Genomic DNA, 17,819 nt, shown 5'->3' with positions numbered 1-17,819 from the left:
GTATCTCTAGCTGCATATGTAGCAGAAGATGGCCTAGTCGGCCATCACAGGGAAGAGAGGCCCCTTGGTATTGCAAACTTTATATGCCCCAGTACAGGGGAATGCCAGGGCCAAGAAGCGGGTGTGGATGGGTAGGGGAGCAGGGCAGAGGGAGGGTATAGGGAACTTTGGGATAGCATTTGAAATGTATATAAAGAAAATATCTAATAAAAATAAATAAATAAATTTTAAAAAAGAAAATTGCATAATAAACAAAAGAAAGAAAAGAAAACGTTGGCAGGAGCAGGTCAACTTTACTGGTATAACCTGAAGTTGCAAAAAAAAAAAAATCAAAAACTTTTTCAATGGTCTTTTGTTCGTGTGTGTGTGTGTGTGTATGTATGTATGTGTGTCTGTATCTGTATGTGTCTGTCTGTCTGTCTGTGTCTCTCTGTGTGGTGTGTCAGTTCCAGTTTCACAGTTTAGAGGATGGAGAGATGCCCCAGCTGCTGCCTACACAGACTTCCTCATTATCAATATTCCCCATTGGAGAGGAAGGGTTAAAAGCAGTCTATCAGCACTGTCGTATTTATCAGACACCAGCCATGGTGCAGGCTTGAGTCCATTCCATGGCATTAGACAACTGTGTAGTGACATTTTGGTGCCATTCTAGCATATCATACAAAGTGTCTCCAGTGCTCTACAAATCTCCAGTGCCCCAGCCACCCTGCCAGTCTCCCACAACCACCAATCCCTTCCTGCCCTCTAGGTGTGTGCCTCAGAATGCCATGTACCTAGTTACAAACACTGTCCTTCAGAGTAGCTCCCTCTGCTTACCCAATGGTTGTTTAAGAGCAGGATCGGCCACTCAGTACCAGCCTAGTCACTTCTTGCTTCTCTCAGCTGAGCTCACTGGCTAAAACCTGACTCTGTACCTTTGGGAATAGAACAGGCTTCCTTGTGGTAACAGTGGTGAGCTCACAGAACAGTCGTGTGTTGCCAGCAACTGAGCAAGCGGGAGCAGGAGTGTGCTAGGAACCCTCAGGCAAGTACAGACAGCAAACGGCAGTTGTGATACTTTTATCAGAGCAGAGCCACACTGATCAAGGTCCGTATTGGAGATCACATGACTGAGAGGTTTTGGTTCCACCCAGCGTCTGTGCTGTTTGAGGTAGGGGTGGCAGAGCATATCCCAGCTCTTCCAGGACCTCATTACCTCTCAGCACTGAACAGGAGGACATTGATGACAGCGAGCACATAAACGCAATGGCTTTATTCTGCACATCACCTGGTGAAGGGCTTCTCTGGAGCTGCATGTGTCCGACAATTGTCCTCTATGTGACATTTTCCCCCCACCTGATCTGTTCACCTCCTGTAGTGCTTACAGGTTGCACGGCTAGCCCATTAAAATGGCTACTTCCTTTTAAACACTTTTTAAAAAAAATCACTTCAGATGTTGGTAGTTTGTCTACAATAAGGAGGGAGTGTCTTAGGATGCTTTGTTGTTCAACAAAGTCAGAACTACATCAGTGTTAAAGGCCAGCCCCATAGTACCTTCTAGGCAGGGGTCTTGGGCAGCTAGCCAGTCAACCTGCATGCCTGGCTGGACAAGATGCGGCCTTACTCAGTAATGTTTCCTCTGATTTCTCTCTGGGTCTCTGAAAGTATTTTTTTTTAATGCTATTAAATTTCTAGTATCAACAGATGATATCAATCTCTGGGGAATCTACTAGATACTGATAAATATTAGTCTGAAGATAACTGCAGTCTTGGGTTTTATTAGACTATCTAGTCTCTGGAATCTTGAGGCGTCATTAGATACAGATGTAGCTTTAAAATTCCCTGAATAAACTGGGCTCCTTAACAGGAAAGCTTGGTGCAAAACTGCTGCTAAAGAGAATACATTACATTTTGCTGAATAACATAAAACCATCAGATTCCAACCACAAGCTAATTGTCTGTTTAACATTTGTGGTATGTGTGTGAAATTCCTTATTATTTTTAACTACAAAGGAATGGTTTCAATTTTTCTTAAAAAAAAAAAAACACGTATTTGACCTTATTAAAGGGTTAACAGGGCCTTGTGACAAATATCATCTTAACTACATTGTACAGTGAAATGAAGTGTTCTTTAAAACATGGTTATATAACACAGAAGTGGATGCTCACAGTCAGCTATTGGATGGATCACAGGGCCCCAATGGAGGAGCTAGAGAAAGTATCCAAGGAGCTAAAGGGATCTGCAACCCTATAGGTGGAACAACAATATGAACTAACCAGTACCCCGGAGCTCTTGACTCTAGCTGCATATGTATCAAAAGATGGCCTAGTCGGCCATCAGTGGAAAGAGAGGCCCATTGGACATGCAAACTTTATATGCCCCAGTACAGGGGAACGCCAGGGCCAAAAAGTGGGAGTGGGTGGGTAGGGGAGTGGGGGGGGAGGGTATGGGGGACTTTTGGGATAGCATTGGAAATGTAAATGAGGAAAATGCCTAATTAAAAATATTTTAAAAACATGGTTATATTTAGGACAAAAAATTAGATAAAAACAAAAACTAATCAGAACTAGTACCTTCGATAATAGCCGTGCACTCTACAATGTGTAAGCGACTTCAGAGCATACTGAACATGGCTCCCTTTGGAGGCAACAATGGCAAATCTGTACCTGCTTCTCCATTTGTCAGGTTCTAACTACAAGTTAGGTCTCCTTCCCGTTCGGAGAAGAGGCACAGCTGGGGAGGCCCCGGCAGGGGCAGCCCAAGTGGCCAGGTGACACTTCCTTTTTTCATCCCAGAGCTTCCTACGACCGGGCAGATTTTCAGTGGCCTCCAGTAGCTGATCTATGCTTCTTCCTGTGTCCTCAGGACACACAGTAGACTTCACTTTGTCCCCTAAACCTGCGCCTGTGTCACTGCACACAGCTGCCATGTGTAGAGTGCACCTGCCATGATGAATAAGCAAGACTCAAGGGAGGAGAGGCTGGGACCCAGGTCGGTAGACTGGCTCCAAGCGCAGAGGTATGAAGGGCCTGCTGAGGGGGAGACAAGAGCTTCGAGGCAGGGCTTGCCTCCTCCTCCCATGGGGAGCACGAGGAGCCCTGCAGCCAGGGGCTGTTCCTCCTCCCTCAAGCTCTGCTTTTCACATGGCCCAGACTGAGGCATGTGGAACTCTGAGAACCACGGGATCTAACTCCCACGTAGCAGCCCGAGGCTTCCCAGACGCAAGCTGTTCCCCAGGCCGGAAGACCCACATGTAACGAGATCCTGGAGACAAGAGGACAGGTGAGGTTTGCCGGGCTAGAGGAGGACTTCTGAATACGTTAGTTATCAAGGTGGAAAGGCCATTCTCTCAGAGCAGTGCTGAACAGCTGTGGAAGAGCACATCAGGTCCTCCTGCCCCCGCACCCATATTTCCCCATTCACCAACTAGATGAGGTCTCTAGTTTTCCTCATTCAGACTGCTGGGTCAGCTGCTTTAGGCTCTGGGCTATGCTGTATTGTGAAACTTAATTCAGTTTTTCAAGGAGTAAATTACACAGCCTGCAGTCCACTCATCCCAAGTGCACACTTTGATGAATGTACTCTCACATGTCTGTAACGACACCCTAGCCCGGCATACAGAGGGGGCCCAGCATAGCTGATGGGGTTGGGTTCCTCTCACTGGCTGGTTCTTTTCCGCTCAAGGCTAATCTTTATTTTGCTACCCATGATAGGTTTTAGATTTCCTATAACTGGAGCAGTGCAGCCTGTACTTCTGCTCGGTGATTCTATTTTTCAATGGCTCATTCACGCTGTTGCATGCATTGAAATGTGCTTCCGCCATCACTGGGGAGTGATTTGTTATACAGCCAGGTTTTCACACCCATGTGTAAGTTCAGGTGGACGTATGCTCTTTTATGGAAGTCAATACTTCAATACTTCTCTGTTGGCCAAACCCATGTGCTATACCTTACACTGTTATCTTTGGAGTCTATTGTTAGAATGACTTAAAAGCAGACTGGTGTGAAGTCCAAGATCAACTTATTTCCTAATGAAATTGGCCACTCAGGGCCCATGCTGAGTGGTGGTCGTGCTGTTCAATCTGGAGGCGTCAAGGGGGAGCTCTGAAGAGAGGGATCACCTCAGTGGGTTGAAGTCCTGGACAAACACGTAATGAATCTCCCCAAGGTTATGGTCAGGGTTAGAACGGAGACAACAGAAGGCCCGAGTGATGGGAAAGTGAGATGGGGGAGGAAGGACGGGCTCGACTGTCCACTAGCTTCTCACTCAGGCCTGATGTTGCTACCTTGCCGCTGTTTTCAACCTTTCCCATCATCAAGGCGTAGGGAAAGACTGGCATATACAAGTTTCCCAAACTAGAGCTTGCTCCTGTGAACTCTGAGAGCTTTCTTCCTTTCGTAGGTCTTCCTGGATAGCACTGCCCTCCAACAGGTGAGGTGTGCTCACTACACACAGCTCACACGGCTCAGAACTTCTCTCTGAGAGCCGGCTGTCCCCTGCTGCCAGGGCAGTTACCAGGACTACTCGACATGCAGGGAAGGTACCAGGAGAACAGAGTTCCTTGGCTGAAACTGGCCCACGTGGGGCTCCTGGCTGCTGGGGATAAAGGGTAGGGAGGATTCGGGTCCTCACTTCTGCTTTTCCATTGTATTTCCAAGGCAGCTGTTGCCTTAGTAGGGACTTTGCCCTCTAAGGCAATGTGAGTCATCAAAGAGGCTGGGGGCTGAAGGATTGAGGAATGGGGAAAGATCTTGGTTGGTCTGCACCTCGCAGCTGGAAAATACTGGAACAGAAGCAAAGCACTGGGAGCAAATTCTCCACTTCAGCTCTAACTTTGGCCTTGAACGTCACCCCAGGTGGGGGCCAAGATTCAGAGGAACGAAACACTCAGAATGTGGATCCCAACAAGCAGTAAAACCCCAGGGCAGGTCCTTCTACCAGGGGACTCAGTAAGTGACAGAGATGCAACATTAAAGCTGGCACCCACACTTTGTAAACTTGACACTGAATTCCTACAGCCGAAGGAAACTGTCGAGATCAAATTAAAGCAGATCATGGGGATTTAGGCCAAGTCACAGGATAACCGCAGTGAGCTTTGGCTTGAAAATGGGGCAGGATGAGTCATATTTTGATTAAGACAAACAGATCTAACAATACGAAAAAAACAAAAACCAAACTCTACTACTGCAGTCTTCTGTGTTTGCCCCTCATTCCCACAAAGTACGCCAAGCAGGGCAAACTCTGAGTGAACTGTGGGGCTAATGTCATTGTGGCTCTGAAAAAAGAGGTCCACTTAGATGGCCTCAGTGATATCATTAATGAGCCCCCAAAGAAGTAGCAGACTGGGCCAGCTGCTCTGTGATCCCAAGTGGTACCACAGCCCCTAGCCTCACTGGTAAGTAGAATATAATTCTTAAAACTCACTGTCCCCCTTTATTTTGTGAGTAAAAATCCAAGCACGCAGGAGAAAAATCAGTTCTGAATGGCACGCTTTTTATAACTTGTGGCAGCAGGGTGAAAGGGCACAGGAATTTTCCACTAGCTTCCAACTGAACAGCCCTGCATGCAAGGCAAGAGGGCTGGGGAGAGGGGCAGACCTCCGAACTGCATCTAATTATGGGAAAATGACTCAGGTCCCTTGTACTTTCACCACAAGCTTCTGGAGAGGCACGCCGAGGCTTTCCCTCAGAGACGGCTGTGGCGCTCAAGTCAATGTGGCTTTCCTATATAACTGAGTGTCCTAGAATTGTTCACCTAAGAACAAGTGAGGACTGGATGGGCGCACTGTAAATCATGAGCAAGCAGTAGTTGGCAAGATCGCCCTTTGAAAGCCAATGCCCACTTCTGCACTTCTGCCTACCACAAAATGCACTGGCCAGGGGCAGGCGGAGTCCCACGGCACCACACGCTGCTCTGAGAACATGCCATCAGGTACTTGGGAAAGCTGCTCACCTGAAGGGGGATAGGGCCTCAAAGCATCACAAGCTAGAAAAACACTCAAGTCTAAGACCTCTTCTAAGGCCCCGCTAAGGTCTTAGACACTCTGCACTTCTGTTCATGTTTCTAGTTTGCTGACAAGCACACAGATAGCAACTAAAGGCAATGTCTTGACTGGAGGCAGGGAAGGAGGAGGAGGGCTGGGTCTCCAATCGAAATCCCACAGAGGGCAAGGCTCTGGCCAATGTGTTTCCACTTTTCTTAGTTCCTGGTATCCAGAGTGTCTCAGTAATTATTACTTCTTTCATAGCACCCCTAGGTTGAAACAAATACTTAATAAATGAATTGACTAGTACATTAGGTCCAAATGATTTAAACACTTAGCAGTCATTTCAACACATAAATGCACACAAACTGCAAGAAATAAATGACCCTTTGTTTACTTTTTTTTTTTTTGACAAAGTATTGTTATGTAGTCCAGGCTGACCTTCAGTTTGCCTCAGCCTTCTGAATGGAGTTGTTTCTTAAGTATGAATGGAGTGGATTTAGCCTATAGGCAGCACAATGTTCCTTTGGAGTCAAAGTGGACACTGCCCCAGTGAGTTCTAGTTCATCTTCTATCCTGCCAGGCTTGCTTTCTGCAAGAGCGGCCACCAGAAACTCAGCTTCACAGAAGGACGATCAGACATTACAACTGGGGGGCTCTGAGCCTCTGGCTCCTCTAACAGTAGACAGAGTTGAATGCTGTGAGTTTTCCTTGAGCATTTTAAAACTCCCCTCCATGGTATTGTCTGCTCACTGCAGGCACTCAGGATGCCTTAGTGTGGACTTTGGAGTCTGTGCTAATTTGTTCAACTTGACTCCTCCTCCTCCTCTTCCTCCTCCTCCTCTTCCATTCAGAGCAAGGCCTCATGTAGCCCAGGCTATCCTTGAACTCATTATATAGTGGAGGATGTCCACAAACCTTTGATCCCTCTGCCTCCACCTCCTAAGTCCCAGGAGTACAGGTGTTGGTGACCAAAACTAGCTTATATGGTGCTAGGGACTGACCCCAGAGCTTCATGCACACTAGGTAAGCACTATAAATGAGCACTACAACTTGCCATTTATATGACAAGCTCCTCAGTATCTCTATGTTACTTTTCCCAACGAGGAATGGAAAACTTAAACAAGCTGGCCCAGGAGCTCCTATGGAGCTGAGCTGCAACTTGCCTCTCCGTGGAGATGCCTGCAGGAGAGCTTCAAAGACAGTGGCAAGTCCCTCCCTAGCCACTCGGTCCTGGCACAGCCAGGCTTCCACATTGCTACTCAAAGCATGACACACTTAGTGCACTGGAGGAACCCAAGACAGAATTAAATCCACCCAGCTGGCTCGTATCACTTCCTCAGAGCGCTGCGGCCTCACTCCACCGAGCACCGGGCAGAGCCACCATCCACAGTACAGCTTAAGTTCTCTCTGCCACTGGACTCCATCAAATGCAATGCATGACTCAGACATTTCTTTATTTGTTATTTATTTTTAGACTAATGGGAACTGTATGAATTCTTTCTTGGGCTTCCAAGGGCACATGCCTTTTATGCTTGATCCGGAAAGAGTCATGTTTCGGAATGCTAAATTACAATTTACCTAACTGAATCCTTTAACTGTCCTCAGGCAGCTAGAACAGTTTCATCCACAGTTCAAGGCCAGTGAACTTGAATCCCCAAGTTCATGCTCCAGGCGTTACGCAGGTAGTCCCAGGTAAAAGGTACAAACTCACCCATGTTAAGCAAATACTCCCGATCACAGCTAAATACATTAAAGGTTTCATTTTCAAACATCTTGTCCTTTAACGTTCTTCTGGTTGAGTCAGAAAATGCAGGGAATACATAGGGCATGATAACGTCAAGCTCACAGTTTGATATTATCTTTAAAATGAGAATTCATCCGATAATTTATACCTAGGTCAACATGTGAAATATCCTGTCTGTAATCTTTGTGTGTGCCTGTGTGTGTGTACATGTATGTGATTATTTAAGCATACACAAAGCTGTCTCCTTTGGCCTAAGCATACACACACTCACACCCCCCTTCCCCCACCCCCTCCACATATGCATGCACAAAAAAAAAATCAAAAGAAGAAATATGTTCAGTTTGGCACAGTATGCCTTCACTTCATGGCCAACTGTTTTCTGCTGTTGATACTTGGAGAGTAGCTTCTCTCCTCCAGCATGAATGACAGCCCGCAGCACACATGTGACCAACTCTCCCTGAACAGGAGTGAGCAGCAACACAGCAGCCCTAAGCAGAAATGCTGTGATGAGAAGCTCGGCACAGTGTGTATTCTGTGGTAGACACTTGCTTATTTTGGGTCAGGAGACATAATTAGACACTCACTGATTTGCCTGAAGTCATAATCACCATTTGCCGTTTCCGGTTGAGCCTCTTCTCAGTGGAATCAAACAACAGCCATCCACAGAACTCGGGGCATGTGGTTTGCAGGGCAGTTTTGATGGACTACAAGCCACAGGCAGAGTGAAAACATGCTCAGGGCTTTTTAACAGCCTCACAGAGGGAGCCGTGGTCCCTGTTTAACAATCAAAATTTAAATGGCTCAGAGTAAACACACGGATAGGTACTTAATATGCTGCCTATCAAGTCTCAGACCAAGAAAGGAAGGTAAACTACAGGTAGGAAAAAAAGTTACACCATCGACAGCTTTGTCTCCTTATCTGAGTGAGTGTTGGGTACAGCCACACCTCCCCTGACTGCTGCTTAAATCTCAGTTGTCCAGGCTTGCCTTAGTTTGCTACATAGCTGAGTATGACCTCGTCCTCCTGACTCCATCCTGGGATAACAAGTGTGCCCCACTACGCCTGTTTTTAAAGCAATGTTGAGGATCAAGCCAGGGCTTCCTGAATGAGGGGCAATCGCTCTTGTCAACTGAGCCATAGTCTCAGCTCCTGAAGTAGTTCTTTAAAAATTAAGTATACACACATATCCAGATATGGTTGGCTCTTCCCTTCAATCCCAGATTTGGGAGGTAGATTGAGGAAGGAGGGTCATGAGTTCAAGGCCAGGTTTACCAAATGTTCTAAAGTTCTAGGTCAGCTTGGGTTCCGTAAAATAAAATAAAATAAAAAATAAAATCCTACTAGTAAGATTTAAGATGAGTTTGTTAAAAAGTTTAAAGACATATTTTAACCTTAAAAATTGATGCACGAAACAGGGCTTTGTGAAATAGTTTGTATTTCTAATGTGAGTTATAAAAAGACTGGTCACTTTTAGCTTCAGCAAGACACAGGCACATGTGCGGTCCTGTGAAATATGTGCACACAAGGGATTACAAGTATGAAAATAAATATGAAAAAAACTGTAGTCTTAAACACTTGGAAGAGTGGGAACGGAACCAGAGGTTAAAGGAGAGATAATCTAATCAAATAGAAGAAGATGATTTCCCCCCTAACTAGGTCAAAAAAGCATAGTTTTGTTGTAATGAAATCATTAAATGAAAAAAGCTGTGGCCAAAATGAGGAGCAGGATCTGGTCTTAGACTTCCTGGCATCACACTGCAGTGTCTCTCCAGGTCTGCACCTACACATTAATGCAGAGGGGACACATACACATATGTCCCTGACAGGGGGATCCACGCCTTCTAACTAAGGGCAAAGCATAGAGAAGGATGCTCGCTCACACACGAGAATGAAAACTATCCAGGAGAAAGGCACCATCCACACTGAGGAAATGCCTTCCAAGGCATCCAGTTCAGGATGGGGCAAAGCTACAGTGTTAAGGGTAAAAGACATCAGGGGCACATCACCATAGGCAAAGGACATGAGGGGCACATCACCATAGGCAAAGGACATGAGGGGCACATCACCATAGGCAAAGGACATGAGGGGCACATCACCATAGGCAAAGGACATGAAGGGCACATCACCATAGGGAAAAGGACATAAAGGGCACATCACCATAGGCAAAGGACATGAAGGGCACATCACCATAGGCAAAGGACATGAAGGGCACATCACCATAGGGAAAAGACATGAGGGGCACATCACCATAGGGAAAAGGACATGAAGGGCACATCACCATAGGGATAGGACATGAGGGGCACATCACCATAGGGAAAGGACATAAAGGGCACATCACCATAGGGAAAGGACATGAAGGGCACATCACCAAAGGCAAAGGATGGCAGGCACACACCCTCATAGTTAAAGGGATATCAGGTGCACTACTTATTTTTCCCTTATTGAAGAGCCCCAATAGTACCACCCTGCCATCTTAGGGCATATTTCTGAGAACCACCTTCATTGCTTGGGGCCGACCCCAGAGACTGGTCTTGTTGCGGATCCTCTTCCAGACCCCTGGCTGACTCCTCTCGGTGATTACAGCCCAAGCCATGGGTATCTACAAAGCCACCAGTGCACCTACTTCATGTAAGCTAACCCTGTCCAATTTTTAGCAGCTTCCAACATCAGCTCAAATGTCTTTCCATTGGAATCCTTTGCATCTTTGAATTGCTCCTAGAAAGAGGAAATTAAGGAGCAGAGGGCTTGGCTGGCATCTGTCCATAGTGGCAGCACACAGCAGGGAGCACTGTAAGACTTCCTAAGCCGAACTGCATGCCCAGGCTCATCTCGCCTTTAATAAGAAGTAGGATGAACTAGTTAATGTCCATAGTGACAGAGTCATGGAGGACGCCTGTGGAAGCTGAGGTTAGAAGGAATGTCTCCTCTGTTCTTTGGCTGCTCCAGCTTTGGCAAGGTCATGTCTGCTGTCTCCTTGTAGGGACTTCAGCTGGCATTTCCGGTCTGCATTCTCACCCTCTTCGATGGTCATTTTCAGATTTGCAGTTGCTCTCCCACACAGCCACCACACAAATTGCTGGCCTGGGGCTATAATCAAAGGCCACATTTGACACAGCTCAAAACCCCACCCAGATTGCTCTGTCAGCTTACATATTCTGGCCTGGGGGACACTGGAAGAGATACTTAAGGTTTCCGGGCCTCAGTTTCCCCTTATTGAAGAGCCCCAATAGTACCACCCTGCCATCTTAGGGCATACTTCTGGGGACCACTTTCAATGCTTGGGGCCAACTCCAGAGACTGGCCTTGTTGTGGATCCTCTTCCAGACCCCTGGCTGACTCCTCTCGGTGATTACAGCCCAAGGCATGGGTGCCTACAAAGCCACCAGTGCTCACTAAAGGACAGTTCTCAGGGCTCCCCAGGTCTTCTGCAGATCTCATGAGCTACCAGTGTGGTAGCCAACAGAGTCCTCGTGTTTGAACTGGCTGCCCCTCCTTGCTGCCTTCCTTGACCATCCTTGGCTACTCTCTGGGACTACTTCCTAAATAAACTTCCTGTATGCCTGCCTTGGTCTCAGACTCTGATCCCGGGGAAACCCAAGCTAAGAATGTGAGAATCCACTGAGGAAAAAAAAAGGGGGGGAGGGGAGCTAAGAATATCACCCTGCTATGCTTAGCAAATGGTGGACTGGTCTGGGGAGCTCTACCACATGTTATCCCATGATGTATGATCTATGTAAGGTCCAATGGGCCTGTGCTCTAACAAGTACTGGAGAAATATATATCCCAAGCTCTCTCTAGAAGACACTTTTAATAGAATGATATCTCGTGCTAAATAAAGTACCCACCCCACTCTATAAAGCTTCATGAAACCTGCCTACATTCAGAGCGGCAGCCGCTGAGGGGAGAGCCACGGTATCAGGAGGAGATGGTGGGGGGCTTTAAGGGCAGCTGCACACTTCCTTTCTAGATTTGGAATCGATGATGGGACAGACACAGCAGCAAAGGGGTGTGGCCTATGTAAAGGTACCCCAACAACCTGGTAAAGGAGCAGTCACAGAGACTAAACGACAAGCAGGGCTGACCTGACAGTGTGTACTACACAGGAACACACAGACTCAGCTAAGCTGTATCATCTCAGGAGCTGCGGACAAGGCTGTCAACCAGGGCCTGCAATTCCACCTGTGGCAGGCATCTTGATGTACAGGGGTTGGAGTGGGGGGGGGGGTGTTACCAAGACGAATGATGACATTCTGTCTCTTTGTACTTATAAAGGGAGCAAAGCGACTAGTTTGTCTAGACCTTGCATCAGATAACAGAAAGACATTCAGATTAACCGACCAAAAGTAAAACTGACAGAGAGAGAACAATTAGTATTAGTGTGCTCTTGGAAGGCCCTACATGAGCTGGGGTCCCATGGCCATGGATGGCCAACTGCTGTCTATCTCCCGCATTGAGCTGATTTACACTGGTTATGCAAAGGAGGCAAAGCTTTGGAGCAGAGGTGGGCAATTGGCCCTGATGTGTGTGTTCCTAAGCCACAATGTAAATGGTGTCTACAAACAGAGTAAGCAGAAAGACATTTGCTTCCCAGCTCTGGAGGCACCAGAACATGACCTGTATATAATCCATGGTGATATGCCTTTGTGGATGGGACCTCCCTCCACGCCCCAATACATGGAAGGCAAAGGTTTCTCTGAAGCATGAGCCTCCTGCCCCATCCCCTTTAATCTCAGCATCGCCCAGCAGCACTGCTGAGAACACAGATGCTTAGGCAGCAAAAGCTTGGAGACTTGAAAACCAAAACCAACAAAGCTGTGCTACAGAGGGGGCGGGCCCAGGCCCTGCCGGGTTTCTATCTGGAGACCTCAAATGATGCCTCAGAATTTCCCCAGGACAGAGACTAGAGAACATTAGGTCAAAAGCCTTCCCCACACAGCATCCCTGGATTTAATAATTTTGAACTCAAGTTTTCAAGCACAAATGTCTGGGTTATTTGTAGTGTGTATATGGAAATGGTTGCAGAAGTCTAGTATCGAAAAGGAACGTGAATGTTCACTTCCAGTGGTGGATTTAAAAATAAATTAACCGGCACTTTTTTTTTTTTTTTTAAATTCGAATTCATCCTTGCTGCAGGAGCACAGAGGAGGACCTTAAGAGCACTGGGGTGGGAGTGGGGGTGGGGGTGGGGGTGGGGGTGGGGGTGGGTCAAGGGACTGATTGTTGGGAGGTTTTGAGCAGCCTTGTAACTCAGAATAGATCCGGGCCCCTTCTTGGGGCTCTTAGTCTTATTAACGGAAGAAATGAAGAATGGACTCGAATGGAAGCTTAAAGACAGAGCTTAAAAGAAAATCATTCCAGTACAGGCAAGCTAGACATCTCAGCAGTGATTTCCCTGGAAGGGGAGAGTGGAGGAGCAAAGGGAAAAAGCTCCACCATTGAAGCCAGGATGGAGGTCAGGTACATGGGAGACAAGCAGCAGCACTGTGGAGCTATAAAGAGAAGGGATCCCGAGCTTGGGGAAAACATGATTAGTGTGAAGAGAGGAAAGAGAAAGGTACTGTCTTCTGAGTAATTCAGAAAAGCTGGCAGGTTTCCGAAGCAGCGTGGCATGGCTGTAAGAGAGTGATTGGGGATGGGGATTCGGGATAGAGAAACAGCATCTCCTTAAAGGGCTAATTACTTCTCCTGTCTCTTTAGAACGGCTCAGGTGAGCCTGCTCTCCTAGGGGCAGTACTTTGGCCAGGTGATTGACCCGGCCCAGAGATTCCATTCTCTTGATCAGAAGGAGTTAGTTTCTCAATGTGCTGCTATTGCTACTCTAAAATCTGCAAACAAGGCGTAGCAGGGAGGTCACACGCACACAAAGCTGGAGACTGCTCTGGTATGGGTTAGCTTTGCACATATCTCCCAAGGGGTTGTGTGGTGGAAGCTTTGTCCCCTGTGTCACAGTTTTTGGGAAATTGTGGGACCCATCATTTGGGAGTCTAGCCATAGGTCACTGGGGGAAGGGAGGGTCACTGCACTAGGAAGGGAGTAAAGTAGTTCTCCTGGGACCCTGGTTAGACCTTCCAAGAGTGTTGTTATGAAAGAGCAAGACTGTCCCCTCCTGGTCTTTCTGGTTCCTCCTTACTATTTAACCTTTCCCCATCACATGAGCTCTTGCCGTGATAGCCTGTGCTCTGATGTTGCCAGGGAAACTGTCAATCATGCTCTTTAGGCTTGGAGTTCCCCATCTGGGAGCTAATTGAACCCAGGGCCTTACACATGCTAGACAAGGCTCTCCTGCCGACCCACTCCACTGAACCCAATTGCACTTTTTTTTCTTTCCAAAGTACCCAAGTTCTGGTACTCTGTCAGTAATAACAAAAGCCAGACTAACACAGAGGTCGGAAAGATTGCAGACTGTCAATCCTGATTATTACCAGGTGAAAGAATGGCGATTCATATTCAGCCAACATCAGGGAATAATGTGAGCCACAGAGGGATCAAATTTGTATTTAGTTTCCCTCATTCTGAAGGCTGGGGTGGTGGGTGGGAAGGCAGAGGCTGCCTTGGGGTCCAAAGAAGAAGGGGAAGGGAAAAGGGAAAGGGGGAGGGGGACTGAGGTAGTAAAAAGGAAAGAACTAACTGGGCATGGTAGGGCTTACCAGCAATCTAAGACTTGGTAGGCTGAGACAGGTAGGTCAGAAGTTCTAGGCCAGCTTAGATAGAAGAGACCCTGTCACAAAACAAAGGCAAAAGAAATGTCCTTTCTTTCCTTTCTCTCTTACTTGTTGGGGCACTTGGAGTATTTTGCTCACAGAGGAAGAGGACGACCCAGAATGTATTCAAATTATTTTTAATTTTCCAGGAAAATTGGATTCTTGAGATGCACAGAAGCACACTAGTGGAAGGGAATGGGGACACTCAGCTCTACCTAACATCTTCAGCTAGCATCTGCCATTGCCAAGGGACCCACATCAGACCCCTAGGCTGGTGGCAGTTCCTGTATGCTACATCTGTTTTCCTTCCTCTAGCAAAATGCAAGACACCTTTTGTTTTTCTATTCCAGTCAAATAATTAAAGAAGCTAGCCAGAGAGATAGGTTGATATACAATCAGCCTGCGGGTCCAGTCTCACAAATGGACTTATTTTTCTGTCAAATCCCATTATTCAAAAGGCTGAGGGAGTAATGAAAAACCTGCGAACCTATTTGATATTACACACACACAAATCTGTGTTAATGTACTTTAGTCTGACAGCTTGGGCTCTGCTGTGTTGCCAGACTTTACTGAGTGTATTAGGAGTACATCCAACTTTGACCAAAACTGTTCGCCGGCTACAGAATCGTGACAGGCCGTAGTGTTATACTCAGAGATCCTCTGCACTCTAACTACTGGAGCGATGAAGGACCAGCAGCCCTGAGGTGGTTTAACCATTAGAAGTGAAAATCGGAACACAGGCTGACCTCTCTCAGGTGCACAGGGAATGCAGCCAGAACACACTAGCCTCTCGCACATACACAGGGACGTTCCAGAGACACTGTGCCCACAGAGCACAGTTGCCACTTACATGATCACGGGAAGCGGATGCCAAAGGTCCAAGCAAAGCAGGGGTATGTGAAGCCTTACATGTGGAATCAGAGCCAGGCCCCTCTGCCAGGGTCCTGGGCCTGTTGTTGGTAAGAGCAGCCAAGTAAGGGTGACAAGAAAGGGCGCCCATGGAAGAACAGCTCTATTTATTCCCTCTTCCTTTGGGCTGACTTCTTATACCAGGATGGCTCTCCCAGAGCAGATTACTATATGCCTGGGTTGCAGTCACAGGGGTTAAAGACAAGGAACACTGACCAGAAAGACATCCCAGGGTGACCAATTAGAAAAGAATGAATTTACACATGTCCAGAGACAGGCCGGTTTCAAGGTCTATCTGTGTACGTGGACCAACTCAGAGTTTCACGTCTGGAGTTAGTCTCAGGTTCTCAACGATTGTCATGATTTGTAGAAAGGCTACCTTCATTTGGAAACGTCTGTCTTCACATTGTCCTATCAACAACCGCAGCCTTCCCATCTCAGAATCGGCACTAGTCTTGGCGAGGAAAGGCAGAGTCTTTTGTCATGACAGTTGTTGGAGACATGGCTGGTGTTGATCGTTTTTGATTCTGGGCTTCCTTTTCTTTTTAAGGTGCTGAGGATGGCACTTGGGGCCTTGCACACGCTAGCCAAGCACTTCCCTACCAAACTAGCCTCCCTGCCCTAAGTGTAGGCTTTCTTGTTCAGAATGGCCATCAGCTGCGTGGAGGCGGTCTGTTTTTAAGCAGCACAAAACCCAGGATGGCATAGAAGGCTCCAGCCAACTCTGAGCTCTATCACTTCTGGCTGGAGCATACGTAGGAGCCTCAGGGATGCGCTCACACTGGGCTTGTGTGCTCTAGCTCTCAGTCACTCAGAGCCCATGGAAACACGAGAGTGGCCGAGATGTGGCACGCCACAAACAGACCTTCACCATTACAGCGGGGCTTGCTGCAGCGCAGCCAATGGCTTCTCAGAACTTTAATTTCAGTCCCTCTTTGCAAAATGGGTCACATGATGTTACTGTTTGTGGGTCACTTTCTCCACCCTGAAAATTTCAAGTTACTGACAGGCTCGAGTATCATAAAAGGAATAGCATTTGTTACCTTAGCACTGCATGCAGGGTATCCATGCCCACGGCTCTCTCTCCCTCCTCCTCTCTCAATCTCTAACCTCTTAGGATTTCTTGTCTTCAAGCTTAGCTTTAGAATGAGAAGAGGGAAGCCGAGATCTTCGTGTACACTAGGCTTGTAAACTGTTGTTTCTGAGCATAGATGCAAACTGCAGTTCACGGCCTCTTCCTAGTTTGAGACTCCTAGAATGCATCTCTGTAAATCATCTCTTTGCTCGGTGTGGACAGGAACTAAGCATGAAGCTCTAGATGACTTGGCTGTGACCCTGTCTCATACATGTAAACTGCTGCCCACTCAATCCTATAGGCAGGCTATTCCAATTCACCAAAAGCCAAAGCAGAGGGAAAAGGAATCTGTTAGGAAGGCACTAGACTAAGATTTGGGGACAGGCCTGCTGAGGGTCAGCAGAGGCCAGCACACGAGGGCAGATCGCTTGCTGCATGCAGCTATTGCAGCTTTACAGTAGTGTAGGCTTCGCCTTCATGCTTTCATAAATGACCAGAGAGTGTTACAATGTGTCACACTGCTGGAGTCAATAGTTGCTCAATAACCAAAGGACATCGGTCAGCAAGGAGTGAGTGCTAGCTAGCCAGACAGACTGTGTGGGGGGTGGGAGGCCCACGGACAGGGCAATGTCGAGAGCAAACACACAGCGGGAACCACAAATTTATTACAGTTCAGACTAAGAATCCATGGGCTGCATGGCACCCGTCATGGGACACAAATATGGTCCCACCCACAAGGAAGCCCTTGAACACTCAGAGAAGAACCCTCCTCCCCCTAAACTACTTTGCTACTTAAAAAAAACCAAAAACCAAAAAAGAACCCAAGAAACCAAACAACTAGGTGAATTTTTAAAAAATTATTTATTTTATCTTATGTACATTGGTGTTTTGCCTGCATACATGTTTGTATGAGGGTGTTGGATCCCTGGAACAGGAATTACAAACAGTTGTGAGCTGCCATGTAGGTGCTGGAAATTGAACAATCGGTGCTCTTAACCATCTTAGCCATCTCTCCAGCCCCCACTTCCTTAACTCTTAAAGGCAGACGATAGAATCACCGGTTAATGTTTTAGGAGGAACTTTGATGACTGACTCTGTAAATACAATGGTCCTCTGTAGAAACTGTCAAATATAAAGAAAGACACTAGAAACAGCTCTCATATTCAGCTTAATGTAAAAACACTATATGTTTACAGGAAGAATAAAGACAATTTTTGTTCTTGAGCTATAATTTGGGACAATTAATAGCTTTCATTACTGGATTACCATTTTAAGAAGAAAAACAAATATTTAAGCGCTGAGTAGCGCATCCACAATGGTGCAGGGGCATGGCCTCCCCCTTGAGGTCGTCAACTGACCTCCTGGAAATGCTGCTACCTTACATTCAAGGAAATCAGTGTCCAAAAGGCCAAGGGTCAAGCAA

At 46.9% G+C, this 17,819-nt stretch overlaps 2 protein-coding genes across 15 annotated transcripts in view; one reads left to right on the top strand and one right to left on the bottom strand.

Moving 5' to 3' along the window:
- Mcph1 (microcephaly, primary autosomal recessive 1) overlaps positions 1-17,819 on the bottom strand; it is a 212,974-nt gene that overhangs the window by 75,896 nt on the left and 119,259 nt on the right. Inside the window, exon 14 of one of the 14 annotated variants that reach the window (XM_011242059.3) lies at positions 2,455-17,518. The exons of 12 other annotated variants lie outside the window; for them this stretch is intronic. In XM_011242059.3, the coding sequence (XP_011240361.1) occupies positions 17,432-17,518 (87 nt within the window). In that variant the 3' untranslated portion in view covers positions 2,455-17,431. Of the gene's footprint in view, positions 1-2,454; positions 17,519-17,819 lie in introns of those variants that run through there. One more of the 14 variants, XM_030243532.1, reaches the window with a different exon arrangement.
- Positions 1-17,819, top strand: part of Angpt2 (angiopoietin 2) — a 51,300-nt gene that overhangs the window by 9,369 nt on the left and 24,112 nt on the right. The window lies entirely within an intron of this gene.

The sequence above is a fragment of the Mus musculus genome, chromosome 8, assembly GCF_000001635.26.
Source record: "Mus musculus strain C57BL/6J chromosome 8, GRCm38.p6 C57BL/6J".
Classification (NCBI taxonomy): domain Eukaryota; kingdom Metazoa; phylum Chordata; class Mammalia; order Rodentia; family Muridae; genus Mus; species Mus musculus.
This window is presented reverse-complemented; position numbering and strand designations above follow the sequence as displayed.